The following is a 24027-nucleotide window of genomic DNA, read 5'->3' on the forward strand; positions in this document are numbered from 1 at the left end:
GCCAGCCAATCATATATGTGGGCTGAGGCATTCAAATTTGCATATTGGGGAATTCGTGGCTTCTAAGTCAACAAGTCATCCATGTCATATATCTCTAAAAATTCATATTTTAATGATAAATTGTCAACACTTGAAGATTCCCCAATCTCTTCTGAACAAAACGGTGTAAGAATGACCGTTCTAGCCCCTACGGTTAGGAAATTATGGTCATTTGTTTGAGGGGAGTCGTCACTATGAGAAATAGACTGCAAAAATCCTGCACGGCTTCCCAGCCAGCCAATCATATCTGAGGTCTGCCGTTTCTTCTCTCGTCATATCTCAGCGACAGATGTACGGAGAGCAATGAAAATCGCGGTCAAAGTACACCAAAGTCCGCTGATTCAGCCAGTACAAGAATTATGCTTCTAGTCCACCTAGTTTTTGAGTTACACAACGTTTTGTAAGTCCAAAAAACGGCGCTTTTTGCCTCTCACCGCGATCTAATTCTGACTGCTCATCACCCTGTTTTTCAAGGCGCCCGCTCTCTTTCCCAGTGGCGCAGTTGGTAATGACACGGGTCTGCGACCCAAACGTCGTGGGTTCGATTCCACCGTAGTCAACAGGTTTTTTTCCCTACAAATTAATACACTATCACAGACCAGTAATTCATATTCATCATTTATTACAATTCTGCAAACTTTTAGCATTTTACCAGCTTTTCTAATATGGACCTCACATTCTTGTTAACACTCCATGGCACAAGTACTCTTCCCTTTAGGCTCTGTGTATGTGTGTGTGTATCAATATTTCTCCCATTTTAAAGTATTACTCCTCCATAATTGTATTTCTGTTAAATCAAAGTACTTTTACTACATCTTAGTACTTCTGCTAAATCATAGTATTTTTGCCAAATCATGGTTTTTGTGCCAAATCATAACATTTGTGTTATGTTATAGTATTACTACTAAGTGGAGGAATTTCTGTCATGTTACAGTATATGTGCTGATTACAGTATTTCTGCTAAATCATAGTATTTCTACTATATTATATTTTTCTTTCTAAATATAGCATTTCTGCTATATAATTATATTTCTGCTATGTTATAATATTTGTGCTAAACCAGAGTATTTGTGCTGAAACATAGTATTTCTGCCAAATGATAGTATTTCTGTCAAATTATAGTATTTGTGCTAAAACACAGTATTAATTCAAAATGACAATATTCATAGTTCATCACAGTGTCTCTGGTAAATCACAGTATTTCTGCTCTGTTGTACTATTTTTCTAAATCATAGTGTTTCTGTAATGCTTCAGTATTTTTGGCTAAATATATTCTTTCTGTTATCTTATACTATTTCTCCTAAATTCTTGTATTTTTGAGAAGTTATTATGTTTCTGGTAAGTTACAATATTTCTGCAAAGTTCTGCTATGCTATTGTATTTCTGCCAAGTATTATGTTTCCTCTAAGATATTGCAGTTCTGCTAAGTTATTCCATTTTCGCAAAGTTCCTTTGCTTCTGCAAAGTTTTTACAATTTCTGCAACTTTTCAGCTTTTTCAGCTACTTTTTGCATACAGCTTCAGCTTTAAAGCATCCACACTGCATTTTCGCAGGAAATGCAAATTTTTCTAGTTGTGTGGATGCTTTAAGCATCCACACTATTGAGTTCCTCTTGGGACTTCCGTACACTTTTTGGCACTTAACTACTTCCACAATTTTCAGCCGATTTTCACCGTTCAAACTTTAAACTATTCTGCTATTTCTGCTAATGATGGCTATGTCTTTTGGTATTTTTCACTATCATACTTTTTAAAATATTAAGCTTAATTTGTCCCATTGAAATGAATGGGAAACTTCTGCAATTCTGCTAAAATTTGCTTGTTTTTGAAACTTAACTACTTCCTCATATTTTCACGTAGAACAACCATTCAAACTTTAAAATGTTCTCAAATTATTGGGCTATTCAGGTATAAATCAGCTTTTTCAAATCTTTTACCGTTTTACTTTTATGCCTCTTAAAGTTTTCAGTTGCAAAATTGTGATTTTTCACAAAATACACGTGTTGTTATGGTTGCTATGCACTTGGCTTCCAGTGTGCCACTGAAGGTTTTGCAGTCTTCTCTTCATGTCCGAACAACTTCTTGCTACTTGCTCAATTTTCACTCAACTTCCACAAATTATACATCAAAACGTAGGTATTTTTGCTGGCTTTCCGAAAATGTCACTATCATTGTTGTGGGATTTATAGAATTTTGGCAAATCTCCTCAGACCAACACAAAGTCGCAAAACTCTCCATAGAAAGTCAATGGAGAGCTTGTTCAAAATCACCGCTTGATTTCTGTAATGAGAGGCATATTCGAATCGTCATATCTCCTTAACGAAGCAAAGTTAAGACATGAGGCTTGTCCCAGTATATCTTCAGACACTCCTGACGCTCACAATTCAAGAATTATTTTCTCACCTATTACCGTTCTGAAATGAGTTAGACTTGTTTGAGGGTAGGAAATTCGTCCTTCGCTCAGATTTCTTCAGATTTCAAACTCTGGAAATGAACCACTTTTTTCTCTTGTCATATCTTTTTAATGGATTTCCACAGAGACCTGAAAATTTCCATGATTGTTCACCAAAGCCTGCTGTCTCTTACGGTGAAAGAATGATATTGATACTCCAAATAGATTTAGAGTTAGAAAGCGTTGTTTGAGGGCAAGTCAAGGCAGTTTTTGCTTTGCTCTACTCAGTTATGGTGCATTAGAAGTCAAATATCTTTAATAATTCATATTTTAATGATAAATTGTCAACACTGGAAGATTCCCCCATCTCTTCTGAACAAAACGGTGTAAGAATGACCGTTCTAGCCCCTACGGTTAGGAAATTATGGTCATTTGTTTGAGGGGAGTCGTCCTTATGAGAAATAGACTGCAAAAATCCTGTGTCTCTCTGTGCTGCGTGCACCTGTTTTGGCGGGAAAAAGTGCACAGGCTCTCTGATTGGTGGATTCAAATTCAGCAGCTCCCAGGCTGCTTGACTGAGCTAGAAACTTACTTCTCTCTCCCTGTGTGTGTGTGTGTGTGTGTGTGTGTGTGTGTGTGTGTGTGTGTGTGTGTGACAGAGAGAGAGAGAGAGAGAGAGAGAGAGAAAGCCTTTTTATGGGATGATCTCATTGTAAGATTCAAATTCAATATATTTAGACTGGTTGACTGAATTGGATCTTGTGTGTGTGTGTGTGTGTGTGTGTGTGTGTGTGTGTGTGTTTGTGTGTGTGTGACAGAGAGAGAGAGAGAGAGAGAGAGAGAGAGAGAGAGAGAGAGAGAGAGCCTTTTTATGGGATGATCTCATTGTAAGATTCAAATTCAATATATTTAGACTGGTTGACTGAATTGGATCTTGTGTGTGTCTCTCTCTGTGCATGTGTGTTTCCATATGTGTCCATATTTGTGATTGTGTGGCTGTTATATTTTTTTTTTTGCCGATTTTTTTCATTTAACAAGTATATTTGAGGGACCCTTAGCATGTTCAGCATTTTTTCAGCTGTCCATTTTGCTTTTCCAATTTTTCTGTTTAAGTTATTACTATTGTGCTAAATCATAGCATTTCTGCTGTTTTATAAGATTTGTGCTAAATATAGTATTTCTGATTAATTATAGTTTTTCTACCAAATCATAGTACAGTATTTTTGCTTTTTATAGGATTTTTATAGGATATTTATATTGCTTAATATAGTATTTCTGCTTTTTATAGGATTTGTGCTTAATATAGTACTTCTGCTTATTATAGGATTTGTGCTTAATATAGTATTTCTGCTAAATGTAGTATTTATGCTTAATCATAGTATTTCTATATATTACTGCCAGGTCCCCAGGCAGCCAATCCTCTGTGAGGACTGAGGCATTCAAATTTACATATCAGGGCCTGCACGGCTTCCCAGCCAGCCAATCATATCTTAGGGATGAGACATTCAAATTTACAAATCAGGGCCTGGACGGCTTCCCAGCCAGCCAATCATGTATGTGGGCTGAGGCATTCAAATTTGCATATTGGGGCCTTCGTGGCTTCTAAGCCAACAAGTCATCGATGTCATATATCTCTAAAAATTCATATTTTAATGATAAATTGTCAACACTTGACGATTCCCCCATCTCTTCTGAACAAAACGGTGTAAGAATGACCGTTCTGGCCAATACAGTTAGGAAATTATGGTCATTTGTTTGAGGGGAATCCTCACTATGAGAAATAGACTACAAAAATCCTGTCTCTGTGCTGCGTGTGTGCACCTGTTTTGGCGGGAAAAAGTACACAGCCTCTGTGGATTCAAATTTAGCAGCTCCCAGGCTGCTTGACTGAAAACATGCTTCTCTCTCCCTGTGTGTGTGTGTGTGTGTGTGTGTGTGTGTGTGTGTGTGTGTGTGTGGCAGAGAGAGAGAGAGAGAGAGAGAGAGAGAGAGAGAGAGAGAAAGCCTTTTTATGGGATGATCTCATTGTAAGATTTAAATTCAATATATTTAGACTGGTTGACTGAATTGGATCTTGTGTGTGTGTGTGTGTGTCTGTGTTTGTGTGACAGAGAGAGTGAGAGAGAGAGAGAGAGAGAGAGAGAGAGAGAGAGAGAGAGAGAGAGAGAGAAAGCCTTTTTATGGGATGATCTCATTGTAAGATTTAAATTCAATATATTTAGACTGGTTGACTGAATTGGATCTTGTGTGTGTGTGTGTGTGTGTGTGTGTGTGTGTGTGTTTGTGTGACAGAGAGAGAGAGAGAGAGAAAGCCTTTTTATGGGATGATCTCATTGTAAGATTCAAATTCAATATATTAAGACTGGTTGACTGAATTGGATCTTGTGTGTGTGTCTGTGTTTGTGTGACAGAGAGAGAGAGAGAGAGAGAGAGACCCTCTTTAGGGCAGCATCTCATTGTTGGAAAAAAATATAATATATTCAGACTGGTTGACTGGCATAGACCCTCCGTGTGTCTCTCTCTCTGTGCATTTGTGTATACATATTTGATTTTGTGTGCATCTGTTGGCTGTTCCTTCTTGTTTTTTAAATTTATTTTTATTTCTTTATTTTTTTTTCACAGGTGAACAACAATTAGTTTTGAGGGAACTTAACCATGTTCCGTTTTTTTTTTCAGCTTGTCATCTTACTTTTCCAGTATTTTCACTTAAGTTATTACTATTCTGCTCAATCATAGTATTTGTTCTAAATCATTGTTATTATGCTATATTGTAGTATTTCTGCTAAATCATACTATTTCTACTATATTATATTTTTCTTTCTAAATATAGCATTTCTGCTATATAATTGTATTTCTGCTATGTTATAATATTTGTGCTAAAACAGAGTATTTGTGCTGAAACATAGTATTTCTGCCAAATGATAGTATTTCTGTCAAATTATAGTATTTGTGCTAAAACATAGTATTAATTTAAAATGACAATATTCATAGTTCATCACAGTGTCTCTGGTAAATCACAGTATTTCTGCTCTGTTGTACTATTTTTCTAAATCATAGTGTTTCTGTAATGCTTAAGTATTTTTGGCTAAATATATTCTTTCTGTTATCTTATACTATTTCTCCTAAATTCTTGTATTTTTGAGAAGTTATCATGTTTCTGGTAAGTTACAATATTTCTGCTAAGTTCTGCTATGCTATTGCATTTCTGCCAAGTATTATGTTTCCTCTAAGATATTGCAGTTCTGCTAAGTTATTCCATTTTAGCAAAGTTCCTTTGCTTCTGCAAAGTTTTTACAATTTCTGCAACTTTTCAGCTTTTTCAGCTAGTTTTGCATACAGCTTCAGCTTTAAAGCATCCACACTGCATTTTCGCAGGAAATGCAAATTTTTCTAGTTATTCTTTATCTTTTATTCTTGGTGCTTCCGTACACTTTTCGCCGTGGAACTACTTCCACAATTTTCAGCCGATTTTCGCCGTTCAAATTTTAAACTATTCTGCTATTTTTGCTAATGCCGGCTATATCTTTTGGTATTTTTCACTATTATACTTTTTAAAATATTCCACTTTTTTCCTTTAATTTGTCCCATTGAAATGAATGGGAAACTTCCGCAATTCTGCTAAAACTTTCTTGTTTTTGCAACTTAACTACTTCCTCATATTTTCACGTAGAACAACCATTCAAACTTTAAAATGTTCACAAATTATTGGGCTATTCAGGTATAAATCAGCTTTTTCAAATCTTTTACCGTTTTACTTTTATGCCTCTTAAAGTTTTGAGTTGCAAAATTTTGATTTTTCACAAAATACATGCGTTGTTATGGTTGCTATGCACTTGGCTTCCAGTGTGCCACTCTAGGTTTAGCAGTCTTCTCTTCATGTCCGAACAACTGTTTGCTACTTGCTCAATTTTCACTCAACTTCCACAAATTATACATCAAAATGTAGGTATTTTTGCTGGCTTTCAGAAAATGTCACCATCATTGTTGTGAGATTTATAGAATTTTCACAAATCTCCTCAGACCAACACAAAGTCTCAAAACTCTCCATAGAAAGTCAATGGAGAGTTTGTTCAAAATCACCACTGGATTTCTGTAATGAGAGGCATATTCGAATCGTCATATCTCCTTAACGAAGCGAAGTTCAAACATGAGGCTTGTCCCCGTATATCTTCAGACACTCCTGACGCTCACAATTCAAGAATGTTTTTCTCACCTATTACCGTTCTGAAATGAGTTGGACTTGTTTGAGGGTAGGAAATTCGTCCTTCACTCAGATTTCTTCAGATTTCAAACTCTGGAAATGAACCACTTTTTTCTCTCGTCATATCTTTTTCATGGATTTCCACAGAGACCTGAAAATTTCCATGATTGTTCACCAAAGCCTGCTGTCTCTTACGGTGAAAGAATGATATTGATGCTCCAAATAGATTTAGAGTTAGAAAGCGTTGTTTGAGGGCAAGTCAAGGCAGTTTTTGCTTTGCTCTACTCAGTTATGGTGCATTAGAAGTCAAATATCTTTAATAATTCATATTTTAATGATAAATTGTCAACACTGGACGATTCCCCCATCTCTTCTGAACAAAACGGTGTAAGAATGACCGTTCTAGCCCCTACGATTAGGAAATTATGGTCATTTGTTTGAGGGGAGTCGTCATTATGAGAAATAGACTGCAAAAATCCTGTGTCTCTCTGTGCTGCCTGCACCTGTTTTGGCGGGAAAAAGTGCACAGGCTCTCTGATTGGTGGATTCAAATTCAGCAGCTCCCAGCCTGCTTGACTGAGCTAGAAACTTGCTTCTCTCTCCCTCTGTGTGTGTGTGTGTGTGTGTGTGTGTGTGTGTGTGTGTGTGTGTGTGTGTGTGTGTGACAGAGAGAGAGAGAGAGAGACTTTTTATGGGATGATCTCATTGTAAGATTCAAATTCAATATATTAAGACTGGTTGACTGAATTGGACCTTGTGTGTGTGTGTGTGTGACAGAGAGACAGAGAGAGAGAGAGAGAGACTTTTTATGGGATGATCTCATTGTAAGATTCAAATTCAATATATTAAGACTGGTTGACTGAATTGGATCTTGTGTTTGTGTGTGTGCGTGTGTGTGTGTGTGTGTGTGTGTGTGTGTGTGTGTGTGTGACAGAGAGAGAGAGAGAGCCTTTTTATGGGATGATCTCATTGTAAGATTCAAATTCAATATATTTAGACTGGTTGACTGAATTGGATCTTGTGTGTGTGTGTGTGTGTGTGTGTGACAGAGAGAGAGAGAGAGAGAGAGAGCCTTTTTATGGGATGATCTCATTGTAAGATTCAAATTCAATATATTTAGACTGGTTGACTGAATTGGATCTTGTGTGTGTGTGTGTGTGTGTGTGTGTGTGTGTGTGTGTGTGTGTGTGTGTGACAGAGAGAGAGAGAGAGAGAGAGAGAGAGAGAGAGAGAGAGCCTTTTTATGGGATGATCTCATTGTAAGATTTATATTCAATATATTAAGACTGGTTGACTGAATTGGATCTTGTGTGTGTGTCTCTCTGTGCATGTGTGTTTGCATGTGTGTCCATATTTGTGATTCTGTGGCTGTTATATTTTTTTTGCCCATTTTTTTCATTTAACAAGTATATTTTAGGGACCCTCAGCATGTTCAGCATTTTTTCAGCTGTCCATTTTCCTTTTCCAATTTTTCTGTTTAAGTTATCACTATTGTGCTAAATCATACTATTTCTCCTATTTTACAAGGTTTGTGTTAATTTAGTATTTCTGCCAAATATAGTATTTCTTATTAATTATAGTTTTTCTACCATATCATAGTACAGTATTTTTGCTTTTTATAGGATTTTTATAGGATATTTATATTGCTTAATATAGTATTTCTGCTTTTTATAGGATTTGTGCTTAATATAGTATTTCTGCTAAATTATAGTATTTCTTCTTTTTATAGTATTTGTGCTAAAACATAGTATTTCTACTAAATGTAGTATTTATGCTTAATCATACTATTTCTATATATTTCTACCAGGTCCCCAGGCAGCCAATCCTCTGTGAGGACTGAGACATTCAAATTTTCAAATCAGGGCCTGCACGGCTTCCCAGCCAATCATATATGTGGGCTGAGGCATTCAAATTTGCATATTGGGGCCTTCATGGCTTCTAAGCCAGCCAATCATATCTGAGGGCTGAGGAATTCAAATCCACAAATCAGGGCCTGCACGGCTTCCCAGCCAGCCAATCATATATGTGGGCTGAGGCAACCAAATTTGCATATTGGGGAATTCGTGGCTTCTAAGTCAACAAGTCATCCATGTCATATATCTCTAAAAATTCATATTTTAATGATAAATTGTCAACACTTGAAGATTCCCCCATCTCTTCTGAACAAAACGGTGTAAGAATGACCGTTCTAGCCCCTACGGTTAGGAAATTATGGTCATTTGTTTGAGGGGAGTCGTCATTATGAGAAATAGACTGCAAAAATCCTGCACGGCTTCCCAGCCAGCCAATCATATCTGAGGTCTGCCGTTTCTTCTCTCGTCATATCTCAGCGACAGATGTACAGAGAGCAATGAAAATCGCGGTCAAAGTACACCAAAGTCCGCTGATTCAGCCAGTACAAGAATTATGCTTCTAGTCCACCTGGTTTTTGAGTTACACAACGTTTTGTAACTCCAAAAAACGGTGCTTTTTGCCTCTCACCGCGATCTAATTCTGACTGCTCATCACCCTGTTTTTCAAAGCGCCTGCTCTCTTTCCCAGTGGCGCAGTTGGTAATGACACGGGTCTCCAAACCAAAGGTCGTGGGTTCGATTCCACCTTAGTCAACAGGTTTTTTCCCTACAAATTAATACACCAACACAGACCAGTAATTCATATTCATCATTTATTACAATTCTGCAAACTTTTAGCATTTTACCAGCTTTTCTAATATGGACCTCACATTCTTGTTAACACTCCATGGCACAAATACTCTTCCCTTTAGGCTCTGTGTATGTGTGTGTGTATCAATATTTCTCCCATTTTAAAGTATTACTCCTCCATAATTGTATTTCTCTTAAATCAAAGTACTTTTACTACATCTTAGTACTTCTGCTCAATCATAGTATTTCTGCTAAATCATAGTATTTCTGCTACTTTTTGGTACTTGTGCTAAATACAGTATTTCTGCTAAATCATACTATTTCTGCTATTTTATAGGATTTGAGGTAAATATAGTATTTCTGCCAAATATAGTATTTCTACCAAATATAGTATTTCTAATAATTATAGTTTTTCTCCCAAATCATAGTACAGTATTCCTGCTTTTTATAGTATTTGTGCTTAATATAGTATGTCTGCTTTTTATAGTATTTGTGCTTAATATAGTATGTCTGCTTTTTATAGGATTTGTGCTTAATATAGTATTTCTGCTTTTTATAGTATTTGTGCTTAATATAGTATGTCTGCTTTTTATAGGATTTGTGCTTAATATAGTATTTCTGCTTTTTATAGTATTTGTGCTTAATATAGTATTTCTGCTTTTTATAGGATTTGTGCTTAATATAGTATTTATGCTAAATGTAGTATTTATGCTTAATCATACTATTTCTATATATTTCTGCCAGGCAGCCAATCCTCTGTGAGGACTGAGACATTCAAATGCACATATCAGGGCCTGCACGGCTTCCCAGCCAGCCAATCATATCTGAGGTCTGCCGTTTCTTCTCTCGTCATATCTCAGCGACGGATGTACAGAGAGCAATGAAAATCGCGGTCAAAGTACACCAAAGTCCGCTGATTCAGCCAGTACAAGAATCATGTTTCTAGTCCACCTAGTTTTTGAGTTACACAACGTTTTGTAAGTCCAAAAAACGGCGCTTTTGCCTCTCACCGCGATCTGATTCTGACTGCTCATCACCCTGTTTTTCAAAGCGCCCGCTCACTTTCCCAGTGGCGCAGTTGGTAATGACACGGGTCTGCAACCCAAACGTCGTGGGTTCGATTCCACCTTAGTCAACAGGTTTTTTTGCCTACAAATTAATACACTATCACAGACCAGTAATTCATATTCATCATTTATTACAATTATGCAAACTTTTAGCATTTTACCAGCTTTTCTAATATGGACCTCACATTCTTGTTAACTCTCCATGGCACAAGTACTCTTCCCTTTAGGCTCTGTGTATGTGTGTGTGTATCAATATTTCTCCCATTTTAAAGTATTACTCCTCCATAATTGTATTTCTGTTAAATCAAAGTACTTTTACTACATCTTAGTACTTCTGCTCAATCATAGTATTTCTGCTAAATCATAGTATTTCTGCTACTTTTTGGTACTTGTGCTAAATACAGCATTTCTGCTAAATCATAGTATTTCTACTATATTGTAATTTTCTTTCTAAATATAGTATTTCTGCTATATAATTGTATTTCTGCTATGTTATAATATTTGTGCTAAACCAGAGTATTTTTGCTGAAACATAGTATTTCTGCCAAATGATAGTATTTCTGTCAAATTATACTATTTGTGCTAAAACATAGTATTGATTTAAAATTACAATATTCATAGTTCATCACAGTGTCTCTGGTAAATCACAGTATTTCTGCTCTGTTGTACTCTTTTTCTAAATCATCGTGTTTCTGTAATGTTCAAGTATTTTTGGCTAAATATATTATTTCTGTTATCTTATACTATTTCTCCTAAATTCTTGTATTTTTGAGAAGTTATCATGTTTCTGGTAAGTTACAATATTTCTGCTAAGTTCTGCTATGCTATTGTATTTCTGCCAAGTATTATGTTTCCTCTAAGATATTGCAGTTCTGCTAAGTTATTACATTTTAGCAAACTTCTTTTGCTTCTGCAAAGTTTTTACAATTTCTGCAACTTTTCAGCTTTTTCAGCTAGTTTTTGCAGACAGCTTCAGCTTTAAAGCATCCACACTGCATTTTCGCAGGAAATGCAAATTTTTCTAGTCTGAATTTAATATCACTGTCTCTGATTATATGTGCATTAAAGGAGAAGTCGATCACGAATGTCTAACCTGTAAAGCAGTATTGTCTGGTTAAATATTGCATTTTTTCTTACAGTTTCATTTCTTGGTCATGGATGATTTCGTAAGAACCAAACTGGTTGAATGGGGGCTAAGTGAGTGGGTGGAGAAATTTAAAGGTAAAGTATTAACGTGAATCCCTGATGGGTACAGATATTGATTCTGATGTGATCTGTGAAGTAAGTTGAGAATAATCTTTATCTCTTCAACTTTATTTTTAATTACAGATCAAGAAATTGATGAAGAAAATATTGTTGAGCTTGATGATCGAGAAATTGAGAATTTGATCACAAAAGCTGGACCAAGAATGAGATTCAAGAAGAACCTCAAGCTGTTAAAGGTAATTAAGTTCTTTGACAATCATTGCTATTTTAGTGAACAGAGGTGACTTTATCTGTATATTTAAAAATGCACTGGCAGTAATAATCAGTGATGGGAAAAACGGCGTTAAAAGCAACTCTTTTACTTTTTTTCTGTAACTGGTAATCTAAGTAATTACTATTTCTATCGTTTTGTCTTGATGCATCAATCATCCAGGAAAGTAAATCTCCAAAAGTTGATTCTGTTCATCTGGACGTAATGTTTTGTGTGAGAACCGTTTCGTCACTCATCCAAGTGACTTCTTTAGTTTCAGCTGACTGCAGTACATTTGCATAATGACTGAAACCAGTCCAGTGAAGGAACAATGGGCTGGGAGGTCAGTTCCTTAATGTTAATTATGCAAATTCTCATGACCATTGATCAACAACCACTGACCAAAACCCGCTGATCAATGGCCATGAATACCATTCAGAGAGTTGGGGAATGGCTGCAATTACAGCATTTTAAGATGGCGAAAGGTGTACCCTTAGGCCCCCTCCTCGATTCAGGTCAGAACAGATTCACCAATTACCAGAGTTTGATTCCTGGCGAGTGTTTTGCCAAGTGGGCAAAAACAGTTAGACGCATGAACAGGTTGGTGGTGTACCGGGGACTTCTGTTTAAGACTATGCTTCCTCCTCACCATCACCCAGTCATCTTGTTTCCCCGACTGTTCGGGACAATTTGCCAGAGGGAGCTAGCCTTTGACTGGACAGGCTAAAGGGGCCTGGCTAGCTATAGGATTTTTAAGGGTGCGAAGCAAAGTCTCCAATTCTGTGATAAGGTAATTTATAATGTATTCTTCATCAGTCTGCTAGTTATAAATATAACTGCATTTAAGTTTGTTGATTGTAAAACTTGTATGCTAGTGTCCTTCAAATGTTGTTAAAGAGCAATGCCAATGCAAATAGTAATAATTTCCTGTATAACTCATATTCATCCTCAGGTCTTGCCATCCACAAGTGATACAGGTGAGACACATGCATCGTATTTATTGCATCTCATATTATTCTGTGTTTGCATAAAATATTGGTGCCTTTCAATCTACATAACTTTACTAAGAATAAATTACAATGCTGAGAGAAACACATTTTTGTTCTTATTTTTTGTTGTTTTTATCCAATCAGGAAAGAGAAAATCAGACCTTCAAAGTGACGCCAGCAGGTTGCAGTTACCAGCTAAGCGACAGTGTCAGTCTATGCCAGGATTTGCAGGTATTTACGTCTCTTTTTAAACAGTGTCACAGTTTAAGCCACTATAGGGTTAAATTTCTGTGCAGCACAATTTGTCCAACATGCCAGTTTCATCTTTGATGCTATAAATTACTTTTCCTTTGGCCTGTTGTCAAAATTTAACAGTCAGCTTGATGCATGGTATAGTAAGTTTGATTGGTAAGTGGTCACATTATGGTCCTGATATACTCTAATTCACACACGTTTGTTTTGTTTGTTTGTTTTTTTACATGAGATTTTACATTTTCTGTTTATTCTAGTCTATTTGTTTTAAATAGTTTTTTCCTTTCTTTGTCCACAGAATCAATCATACTGTCTGATGTGAAAAGCACCATGACATTTGTACATGAAAGACTAAATGACCAAGACAAACTCAGTGATTTCTTAAAGTGAGTAACACACCATCTAACATGGTTAGATGGTTATATAAAGTGCTAGTGGTTGTAAGGTTGGTGAACCACCACCTGAACCGGTCCATGTTATTATTTTGTGTATGAGGGTACAGTTGGCCATTTGTTTGTTTTGTCCATTGTGTGTGTGTTCAGTTATAGGTGGTTGTAGGTGTGTGTATGTTCAGTCCATGAGTTTAATGTGGGTCAGAGTTCAGGAGTCTGAGAGCTGTGGGGAAGAAGCTGTTCCACTACCTGATGGTCTTAGTCCTGTGGCTCATGTAGCGCCTCCGAGAGGGCAGGAGTCGAAGAGTCCTTGTGCTGGGTGACTGGGGCCTCTGATGATTTTCCCAGCCCTTTTCAGACACCTTCCTGTAGATGTCTTGTATGGCAGGAAGTGGTCTTTCACCGATGCGCTGGGCGGTTTTCACGACCCTCTGCAACGCTTTGCGGTCCGAGGCAGAGAGGCTCCCATACCAGACTGTTATACAGTTAGTCAGGATGCTCTCGATGGTGCAGCGGTAGAATTTCACCAGGATGTCTGAGGACAGGTGGTTCTTCCTCAGAGTCCTCAGTAAGAAGAGGCGCTGGTGAGCCTTCTTGACCAACTTGGAGCAGTTGGTCGTCCAGATGAGATCCTCGGAGATGTGGACTCCAAGGAGCTTGAAGCTGCTCACATAATCCACAGCCGTCCCTTTAATGTAGATGGGTGGATGTGGGTCAGCTTTCTTCCTGTAGTCCACGATGAGCTCCTTGATCTTCTCGGTGTTAAGCAGCAGGTTGTTGGTGTTGCACCACTCAGCCAGATGATAGTTTGGTTCCATATTCACCAATTAGTTTCTTGTGTCAGTCTGTTTGGTGTGTTGGTTCTTTGTTTAGCTATTTTATGTTATACTTTTGACTTAACAGCAGTACAACTATAGATCACAGAATGATTTATTAGTAAAATAAAACTATCCAAGTTAAGACCAACAAAGACTGATATTTTTAGGAGGTTTTGGTGACTTAACTACATTTTTTTGCTGTTCCTGTTATCTACCAACTCTTGGGGGAAACATTTTCACTTTAACTGACACAAAAAGGAAGATGCGGATCAAAACAACATACAGTAAACAATTAGTGGTGTATGTGTATAAAACTGAAATATTTAGTGATATTTCATTTGATGATCACTACCATGATTATAACTCTCTTTGAAACTCTTTTTTAAAGCGTGCATAAAAAGTTTTCCTGACTGAATCAATTAACCCATATTTAAAATCTTGTTCAACAGGAAAAAGATCAGTGATTTGGAGACAGACAAGAGGGAGCTGGTTGGTGTCTTTGGTAAAACTGGGGCTGGAAAGAGCTCTTTGATAAATGCCATAATTGAAGAGAAGAATCTTTTACCTTCAGGAAGCATCAATGCCTGCACCTCAGTCATGATCAAAGTGGAAGCCAACACACACAACAAGTATGAGGCAGAAATTGAGTTCATCACAAAGGAGGTAAAATGAATTCTCAAAGTTTGATTTGTAATTAAAGCTAAATCATGTGTCACACTGCAGTTCTTGGGGCTTAAGGCTGGGTACATGCCTCAATAAATGGCTTGTCATCTATTTTTGTAGGAGTGGAAAGATGAGTTGTGGTCATTTCATCAGCTTCTTGACAATGATGAAAATCAGGAAAAGGAAGACGCTGATGATTATCGTGATGCTGTTGAAAAGCTGTCAGCACTTTATGGAGAAGAATGGAAAGAAAAGTCTTCTGAAAACCTCATGGAGAACAAATATTTCAAAGAAATTCCAGAATTTCTCCAATCCAGGCGGAAGATATTGAGATGTGAATCAGTAAGACAAACTCATATTACTACTATAACAGACAGGGGGACACACAGGGGATGCTGGGAAGGGCACACAGGTGAAACTAGGACAACCTGGACACAAAAAGGGAACTGACCAAATAAACAAAAGACTAAGAGCTAGAAACATAACTCACTTCTGAAAACGGCATGCAGCATAGATTCAAAAGTCCAAAAAACAAAACACTGAAAACAGATCCAGTGATCAAAACGAAACAGGTCTTACTGAGATCCCACAATGATCTTTAGATGATCACATATCCGAAAAAATAAATCTGTTCTTGTAATAACTGTGGTTAACAAGACCCAAGACTGGTCCAGGTCCGTGATGTAGAGCATGATTGTTTTTATTTTAAATAATCGCAATAAGAACATTTTCCCTTATCACACAATAGTGATCCGTTCCCAATTTTAACCTACTCTTACACTTTAAATCGCTCCGTAGAAATTCACTGCTGAGCAAATTCAGCAAAGACTGAATCAAAGTGGCCACAAAGTAAATCAGTGCCTGACAGTCAGTTAAAGTGGACAACTGTGCAAATGATGTTTTTCTTGGTCCAATATAACACAAGGGGAAGCTTGTACATGACACAATCTGATCATTTAAATCTAAAACTGAAAACTAATTACTTAACTTTTTTTATGTCACTGACTTTTTAATGATTTCTATAAAGCACATTCTGTGAGGACTGAAATTAAACTGCACTGCTTTACTTTCATTATTTATTGCAGGCTAATGAACTTTCTGCACAATTTGTCAAGTACACGAGAAGTGAGTCAAAACAAGGAGAAGGCAATGAAGGAAAAAAGTGGTTTTGGCCACTAGTGAAGTGTGTGACTGTCAGGGTGCCAAACAATCCTTTTCTCCAGCATGTCACACTTGTGGACCTTCCTGGAAATGGTGACTGTAACAAGAGCAGAGATCAGATGTGGAAAGGGGTAATTCACATTTACTGTTCTTTGCTTATACTGTGTTGTCTGTAAACAGTCATCTTTCAATGAAGCACTGAGACATGTTATTCTCCTTTCAGATAGTCGGAGATTGTTCTACTGTGTGGATTGTGACTGAAATTAATCGAGCAGCATCAGAGAAAGAGGCCTGGGAGATCCTGGAAAGTGTCAGTAGTCTGATTGGAAATGGTGGCGAATGTCAGCAAATTCACTTTATCTGCACCAAGTCTGATCTTGTTGATGATTCAGATGATCTGTAAGTACATTTTGAATGCTGATCAACTACACAGTGTTTCCATGTAAGATAAACCCAGGCTAGAATGAAACACAGAGTTTAGCCTTTTTTTTAATAATACAGAACATTTGGGTCAAAGGGAGTCTGAGATGCAGATACAATTTTATAAAGTTTATTGAATGTGAAAAAATACCTTTGTACGTGGGGATGTAGCCCAAGAGTAAATCAAAACCACCCAGCCTGCCCCAGATTAATGATGGTGATAATAATAGTGATGATGGTAACAGTACATATATGCACATTTGTTGTAGTTCATCAGCTGATATCCATGATCGAATAGTTAAAAGAAACATTCAAGCCAAGGATGGAGTAAGGGAAGAATTCAACAAGAGAAGCAAGATTAAGGTGAGTTTTATAGACTGACAGAAAATCTAATGTAAAGACTCTCCATAGTTGCAAGGATGCTTTAAAATGAAATCACATTTTTCCCCAGAAACACTTCACTGATGACAGTTTCAAAGTGTTCACAGTGAGCTCCAAAGAGTTCCTAAAAGGGAAGCATCTAAGTCCAGATGAAACTGGTAGGTGAAGTCTCCGTTTTGCTAACAGAATATAAACAGCTGAAATGCACATGTTGTTTTAGTTTGCTCTGACTGAAAGAAGAATTATTTAATTTGAATTTAAGTAATGTCAAACTGGCACTGAAATTTCTTCTCAACAGAAATACCTCAACTTCAGGGATTTTTGCAAGATCTGAATGACTGTCACTCTGAGACAGTAAACTATGTGAATGGAGCTCACGGGATTCTGTCTTTGATTCAAGGTGCCAACTCCAGAGGAGTGGTAAGGTCAACTAATGCTGGGCATACACTGCGATTTTTTTTTCAGTCGCGTTATTCAGCTTCTGCTCAAACTGTACGATTGAATCGCAGGGGTGAGAAGTTCGTAGGTCACGGTGCAGGGTCTCACACTACAGGAAGTGCAGAATTATTAGGCAAATGAGTATTTTGTCCACATCATCCTCTTCATGCATGTTGTCTTACTCCAAGCTGTATAGGCTCGAAAGCCTACTACCAATTAAGTATATTAGGTGATGTGCATCTCTGTAATGAGAAGGGGTGTGGTCTAATGACATCAACACCCTATATCAGGTGTGCATAATTATTAGGCAACTTCCTTTCCTTTGGCAAAATGGATCAAAAGAAGGACTTGACAGGCTCAGAAAAGTCAAAAATAGTGAGATATCTTGCAGAGGGATGCAGCAGTCTCAAAATTGCAAAGCTTCTGAAGCGTGATCATCGAACAATCAAGCGTTTCATTCAAAATAGTCAACAGGGTCGCAAGAAGCATGTGGAAAAACCAAGGCGCAAAATAACTGCCCATGAACTGACAAAAGTCAAGCGTGCAGCTGCCAAGATGCCACTTGCCACCAGTTTGGCCATATTTCAGAGCTGCAACATCACTGGAGTGCCCAAAAGCACAAGGTGTGCAATACTCAGAGACATGGCCAAGGTAAGAAAGGCTGAAAGACGACCACCACTGAACAAGACACACAAGCTGAAACGTCAAGACTGGGCCAAGAAATATCTCAAGACTGATTTTTCTAAGGTTTTATGGACTGATGAAATGAGAGTGAGTCTTGATGGGCCAGATGGATGGGCCCGTGGCTGGATTGGTAAAGGGCAGAGAGCTCCAGTCCGACTCAGACGCCAGCAAGGTGGAGGTGGAGTACTGGTTTGGGCTGGTATCATCAAAGATGAGCTTGTGGGGCCTTTTCGGGTTGAGGATGGAGTCAAGCTCAACTCCCAGTCCTACTGCCAGTTTCTGGAAGACACCTTCTTCAAGCAGTGGTACAGGAAGAAGTCTGCATCCTTCAAGAAAAACATGATTTTCATGCAGGACAATGCTCCATCACACGCGTCCAAGTACTCCACAGCGTGGCTGGCAAGAAAGGGTATAAAAGAAGAAAAACTAATGACATGGCCTCCTTGTTCACCTGATCTGAACCCCATTGCGAACCTGTGGTCCATCATCAAATGTGAGATTTACAAGGAGGGAAAACAGTACACCTCTCTGAACAGTGTCTGGGAGGCTGTGGTTGCTGCTGCACGCAATGTTGATGGTGAACAGATCAAAACACTGACAGAATCCATGGATGGCAGGCTTTTGAGTGTCCTTGCAAAGAAAGGTGGCTATATTGGTCGCTGATTTGTTTTTGTTTTGTTTTTGAATGTCAGAAATGTATATTTGTGAATGTGGAGATGTTATATTGGTTTCACTGGTAAAAATAAATAATTGAAATGGGTATATATTTGTTTTTTGTTAAGTTGCCTAATAATTATGCACAGTAATAGTCACCTGCACACACAGATATCCCCCTAAAATAGCTAAAACTAAAAACAAACTAAAAACTACTTCCAAAAACATTCAGCTTTGATATTAATGAGTTTTTTGGGTTCATTGAGAACATGGTTGTTGTTCAATAATAAAATTATTCCTCAAAAATACAACTTGCCTAATAATTCTGCACTCCCTGTATATGGCCTGATGATCTGATGTGCTCACACTGTGCGTCCATAACACAAAATCTGTCTCTCCCTCTCTGTCTTTTACTCACACAGACACACACACCACCACCATCAACTTTACTAAATTGCTAATGAAAAACGCAGCTGCAAATGAGCAGCAATGTCCATCCAGCTATTTTCACGGTTGTTGTGGTCGTGATAATTTTGTGAGGCCACATCGAAAAGGCTCAGATGAGCTTGCCAAAGTTCTACAAGTTGTGCCTCCATCGCTTATGTCCAGATCACACGCTGCACTGCCGTGCTGCTGCTCCACCTTTTCACTTCTGAAAGATGGAGCTGTGTGCGCAGTGTGAGAGGCTGCGTTGACACCCTCACAACGAGCGACAGGATTTCAAACAGGTTTGATTTTCTTACGATCAAACGATTGATGATCGGGAACTGATCGTGAGGTATTAATCGCTTCTTGTTGCCCCACGTATACTACACGATACATGACACACGATTAGGGGAAAACACGGACCAATCCCGAAAACGGTCACACGACTGAAAAATCGTCTCAAAATGGACCAAAAATCGCAGAGTGTATGCCCAACTTAAAAGATACACATTCTCTTACATGTTGGGATTTCCCAATTTTTTCGAGTATCTTGTTTTTTTTAATCTATTAATTTATGATTTATTAATTGATTCATTTATTTTTGCTGTTCTATTTGACTTCTCAGGTTCTTATTACAGGACAGTGACTTTTAAAATCAATTGATTTCATAAATCTATACGAAACAACAAGTTGTTTTTATGATTTTATTCCTTCAAAAATTTTTCAGGATGATAAAAAAGCCGAGGTGTGTGCAGAACTTGAGAGAAACACGAATCTCCAACTTCGTAATGTCAACAAAGAAATGGAAGACACCTATACGGCTTTTGAAAAATATCTTGATGATGGCGTTGAGAAATCCAAAGGATCATACGGAGAAAAACTCAAGAACTTCTTGTATCGTGTATGTATTTTAAATATAGTTACAACAAAACAACATATTTTACATGAATATGTGTTTAAATACTTCTTCTTTTCTTTTCTGTTTTAGGGAAAGAAGGGTGGTGCTTTTCACAAGGTACTGAAGTGTGTTGTTAAGAATGGTGGCGTCTACAAACCAAAGAAAGGGACCCTAATTAACCTTAATATGAAGTTGGCTTCCTGTCTGATTGACAGCATTGATGATGAATTCAGAAAGACCTTCCCGTAAGAAAAAACACGTTCTAAACAGTCACATAATATTATCCAAGATATGTAATTATAACATATAAACTTGCCAATTCTGCCATTAATAACCACAATGTTTATATGTTTTAGAAATGACTCAGAACGTGGAGCATTCAATGGAGTCATCGATACATTTTCACTTAACACTGATTCTCTGATTGAAAAGTACAAAAATGCTGAACTGCAGCTCAGATTTCTCAAGACAGAGGTAAGAGATGAAACTTTACTGACATAATGGACAGTAAATGGAAAACATGAAAAATTAACCTTAGTTTTATGGCTTGATGTGATTTCAAGTGATGTTCGTCCATATTTCATGTTTGTTCTCTAAGGAAGAAAAAATTAAGGCAAAACTGAACAGAATGATGCGGAAACAGAAGAAAAAAGTCTACAGCAGTCTGACAGAGACAATTGAAGACATTATGGATGAAGGCTACAAGAGTAAGAAATAAGATTAGAGATTCACAAAAACACATATTTATATTTATCATTATTCAGAAAGAGAAATCTGATTGGAGCTTTCTGTCTTATTGTAGAGGCTGCAGAATTTAGTGGAAAAGACACGCTGTACAACATGAGGGAGACTATTATGGACCACGTGCACTCAAATAAGGACATGTTTGAGAGGGCAAAAAATACCATGTTGGAGAAATTGCACAGTTTGATGGTTTGTCATGTTTTATGAAAAAATGGGATGAACATATGAAGGCTTTTTCCATATTTAACTGGAATAGACTTACACAAAAATATGTTTCCATTTATGTTTTTATGCAGTATCTGAGAACCTTCTAAATGTAATTGTATTTGACTTTAACACAATATTTTGATCTGTGATAAGTAATAACAATTTTTAAAATAGGAAAAAATCCTGAAGACTCTGGAGGAAACTATGAAGGAATCCATTGAACATTCATTCAAGACTGATGGGGGCTTACTCCCAGGTAAACAGGACAGTTTGCTGTATTTACATTTGATAAAGCTTCCTTCCTTTTCTCTTTATCTTTGAAATCTTTCACCTGATAGCACAGTCTATTTACCTATTTGTCTCTCTATTTTTAAAATTAACTTGTAATTTACAGTCACACACACTGTTACGTGAGTCACTCTTGGGGGGGAAACAATTCAAAAAATGTTTTGTTTTTCAGATGTTTCAACAGAGCTTGAGATGGTGAAGAAACATTATGATAAACTTGTAGGCACTCCAGATGATGAAACATCACTAACTGGGTAAATTCTTATATGTCATCATCAGTATTACATAGAATATTTTACATTAAAAAAAAAAAAAAAAAAAAAAAAAAATATATATATATATATATATATATATATATATATATATATATATATATATATATATATATATATATATATATATATATATATATATATATATATATATATATATATAGGTCCTTATTGCTCATTGTTAAACCTTTTTTTTTTTTTTTTTTTGGATGTTTCAGATTTGCTGACCAGGTAGAAACTACAGAAACCTGGACACAAACAGGTCTTCCCAGAGGAAGTGCTGTTTAAAACAAAAAAACATCCGATTTGGTCTCAATCATTTTCAGTTGTTTTTATTTGGTCCCTTTAAAAGTTGTTTGGTGACATTTGACTTTGATTTTGTGAATGTCATTATAAGTGATTGTGGACTTTTATTTCTGTAAGACATATTTATATTTTAATGTTTTAAATCTTGAGGCTGACAAAGAAGTTTGAGGAAAAACTGAAAGGGATTCACATCACATCACTCTACATATATTTCAAATCTATTTTAATCATTTTATTTTATGAGTTTAGTTATGGTTCATTCAGATGACAATGCAATGATATAGCACATTTCAGTACATGTAAAATCAGTCTACTTATCACACAAGATAAAAAATGGTAACACTTTATAATACAGCCCACAACTAAGGTGTAATTAAATGGAACATCAATGTATTTTATCTAAAATTACAATTAAAATTGTAATTATATTTACCTACAAATATTTAAAGGTAACAAGTCATCCAGACCATTGTTCCAAGATTTTTAGTATTAATGAATCCTAAAATTGATCTTGTAAACGTTGATTGGTCAGTTAGGGTAAGTAGCTCCATCTCCATGCAGCTACAGGACTAGTTTTGTCCCTCTACATTGTGTCCATCTTTTCCTCCAATAAATGTTTAATTTCAGTAGTTCTTTTCATTATGGAATTAACTGTCTGATTATGAGATTCAAAGTAGTTTTTCATTTCAACCTTTCACACTCAAATATGTGTTTTTGACAGGTTTTCATACATTAGAGCCACAGCAGAGGGTGTTTTTCTTAAAAACAATATCTGAATTAGGATAAGATGGATTTGTGTATGAAAAACACAACTAGTCATAAATTTATTTGTAAAACTTAGAGTTTGCATGGCTTTTTTCAAGGACCCATTCATAATTCCTGTTATGCTCTTTAATTGTAAGTTTCTTGGTCCCAACAACCTTTCTGACCTGTCACCTTTCTTTATTCTTCACAAAAAAATTAATTATGAACATTGTTTTGGCAGTAGTATCAGCTGACTCTTTTTTGATATTTTGCGCTGTTGACAGAATTTAAGTTTGTCTAAGGTGCACCTCTGTCTAAGCTAACAGCCATTGTTGTTGTTGCAGGTCTAGTACTCTGTGTCATTTGAGTCCCCACAAAAGAACTGAGTGTATTTTGTATAAAAATACACTATCACATTATTTCTAAAAGCTTGTCTTACATTGTTAATCCCAATTTACCTTAGAAATCAATTATATGTTTCAGGAAATTTTTTTCTCTCCTTTTTTTTTTTAGCACAATTATCCTAAAATGCCATCATTTTTGTGCATTTTTGTTCGTCTTCATTATAGCCTTACTCATAATATTATAGCGAGATGTCATTTTAATTCTAATTTTCTAATGCTTAAAGTCTTTGAAGTAAGTCCCTGAATTGTCTTTACCCCCATTACTCCCACAGAAATCCTTATGAATATCCTGAATGCGAATTGTTTTTTTGTTGTTGTTTGTTTTCTTTTGTTTTTTTAAGGAAATCTAAAAAATTAAAACCAGAATAAATATCAGTCTGTCATCAACCTTTTCTTCCATTTTTCTGAATGATTCACAGATGTGTTAAAGCATAGCATGTCCACCCTCTTATGGTTACTTACCGTGGCTCAGGGGGTTGGGAAGGTCGCCGGTTCGATCCCCGGTCTCTCTGTCCTGGTCGTTGTGTCCCTGGGCAAGACACTTTGCCCTACTGCCTACTGGTGTTGGCCAGAGGGGCCGATGGCGCGATATGGCAGCCTCGCTTCTGTCCCAGGGCAGCTGTGGCTACAACCGTAGCTTGCCTCCACCAGTGTGTGAATGCGAGAGTGAATGAATAGTGGCATTGTAAAGCGCTTTGGGTGCCTTGAAAAGCGCTATATAAATCCAATCCATTATTATTACAGTATAAACAGCATCACATAAGTCAGTGATTCTTAACCATGGGCAAAGAGCCGCAAAATACTTTTGGTTATTGTTCCCTGTCCATGACAATCTCAGTCTCAATACAGCTTCACACCATTTGGTGGGAGTTGTTTAAACAGCCTCAAGAAGAAGAAGACAGTCTGCCTGCTGTTTGCAGTTAGCAAAATATATGGAGAAGTTCTTAAAATGCAAAAAGGAAGATAAAGGTGACAACCCCCTCCCAAAAGTCAAAATGTTTGTGCAAGAACAGCTTTGACTTCCTGAAGCGTGGGTTTGTGAACAGAGGAAATGAGGCGGACCCGAGAGCCCAATGTGTGGAGTGTGGA

The 24027-nt window shown here is 36.9% G+C and overlaps 1 protein-coding gene across 2 annotated transcripts in view; it reads left to right on the forward strand.

The window, feature by feature from the left end:
- The window catches only part of LOC146388582 (nuclear GTPase SLIP-GC-like), a 27327-nt gene extending 4002 nt beyond the window's left edge, over positions 1-23325 (forward strand). The window contains exons 2-21 of one of the 2 annotated variants that reach the window (XM_084925973.1): positions 11481-11562; positions 11671-11783; positions 12750-12774; positions 12931-13017; positions 13337-13424; positions 14698-14911; positions 15032-15253; positions 15997-16203; positions 16296-16471; positions 16762-16855; positions 16944-17031; positions 17172-17293; positions 19803-19976; positions 20064-20218; positions 20330-20447; positions 20572-20680; positions 20776-20906; positions 21099-21180; positions 21385-21466; positions 21703-23325. In XM_084925973.1, coding sequence (XP_084782099.1) covers positions 11496-11562; positions 11671-11783; positions 12750-12774; positions 12931-13017; positions 13337-13424; positions 14698-14911; positions 15032-15253; positions 15997-16203; positions 16296-16471; positions 16762-16855; positions 16944-17031; positions 17172-17293; positions 19803-19976; positions 20064-20218; positions 20330-20447; positions 20572-20680; positions 20776-20906; positions 21099-21180; positions 21385-21466; positions 21703-21772 — 2424 coding nt within the window. In that variant the 5' untranslated portion in view covers positions 11481-11495 and the 3' untranslated portion in view covers positions 21773-23325. Of the gene's footprint in view, positions 1-10780; positions 11563-11670; positions 11784-12749; positions 12775-12930; positions 13018-13336; positions 13425-14697; positions 14912-15031; positions 15254-15996; positions 16204-16295; positions 16472-16761; positions 16856-16943; positions 17032-17171; positions 17294-19802; positions 19977-20063; positions 20219-20329; positions 20448-20571; positions 20681-20775; positions 20907-21098; positions 21181-21384; positions 21467-21702 lie in introns of those variants that run through there. The other variant, XM_084925975.1, reaches the window with a different exon arrangement.
- Positions 23326-24027: the final 702 nt, after the last annotated feature.

The sequence above is a fragment of the Perissodus microlepis genome, chromosome 4 (genome assembly GCF_051167445.1).
Source record: "Perissodus microlepis isolate ML-2025 ecotype Zambia chromosome 4, ASM5116744v1, whole genome shotgun sequence".
Taxonomy (NCBI): domain Eukaryota; kingdom Metazoa; phylum Chordata; class Actinopteri; order Cichliformes; family Cichlidae; genus Perissodus; species Perissodus microlepis.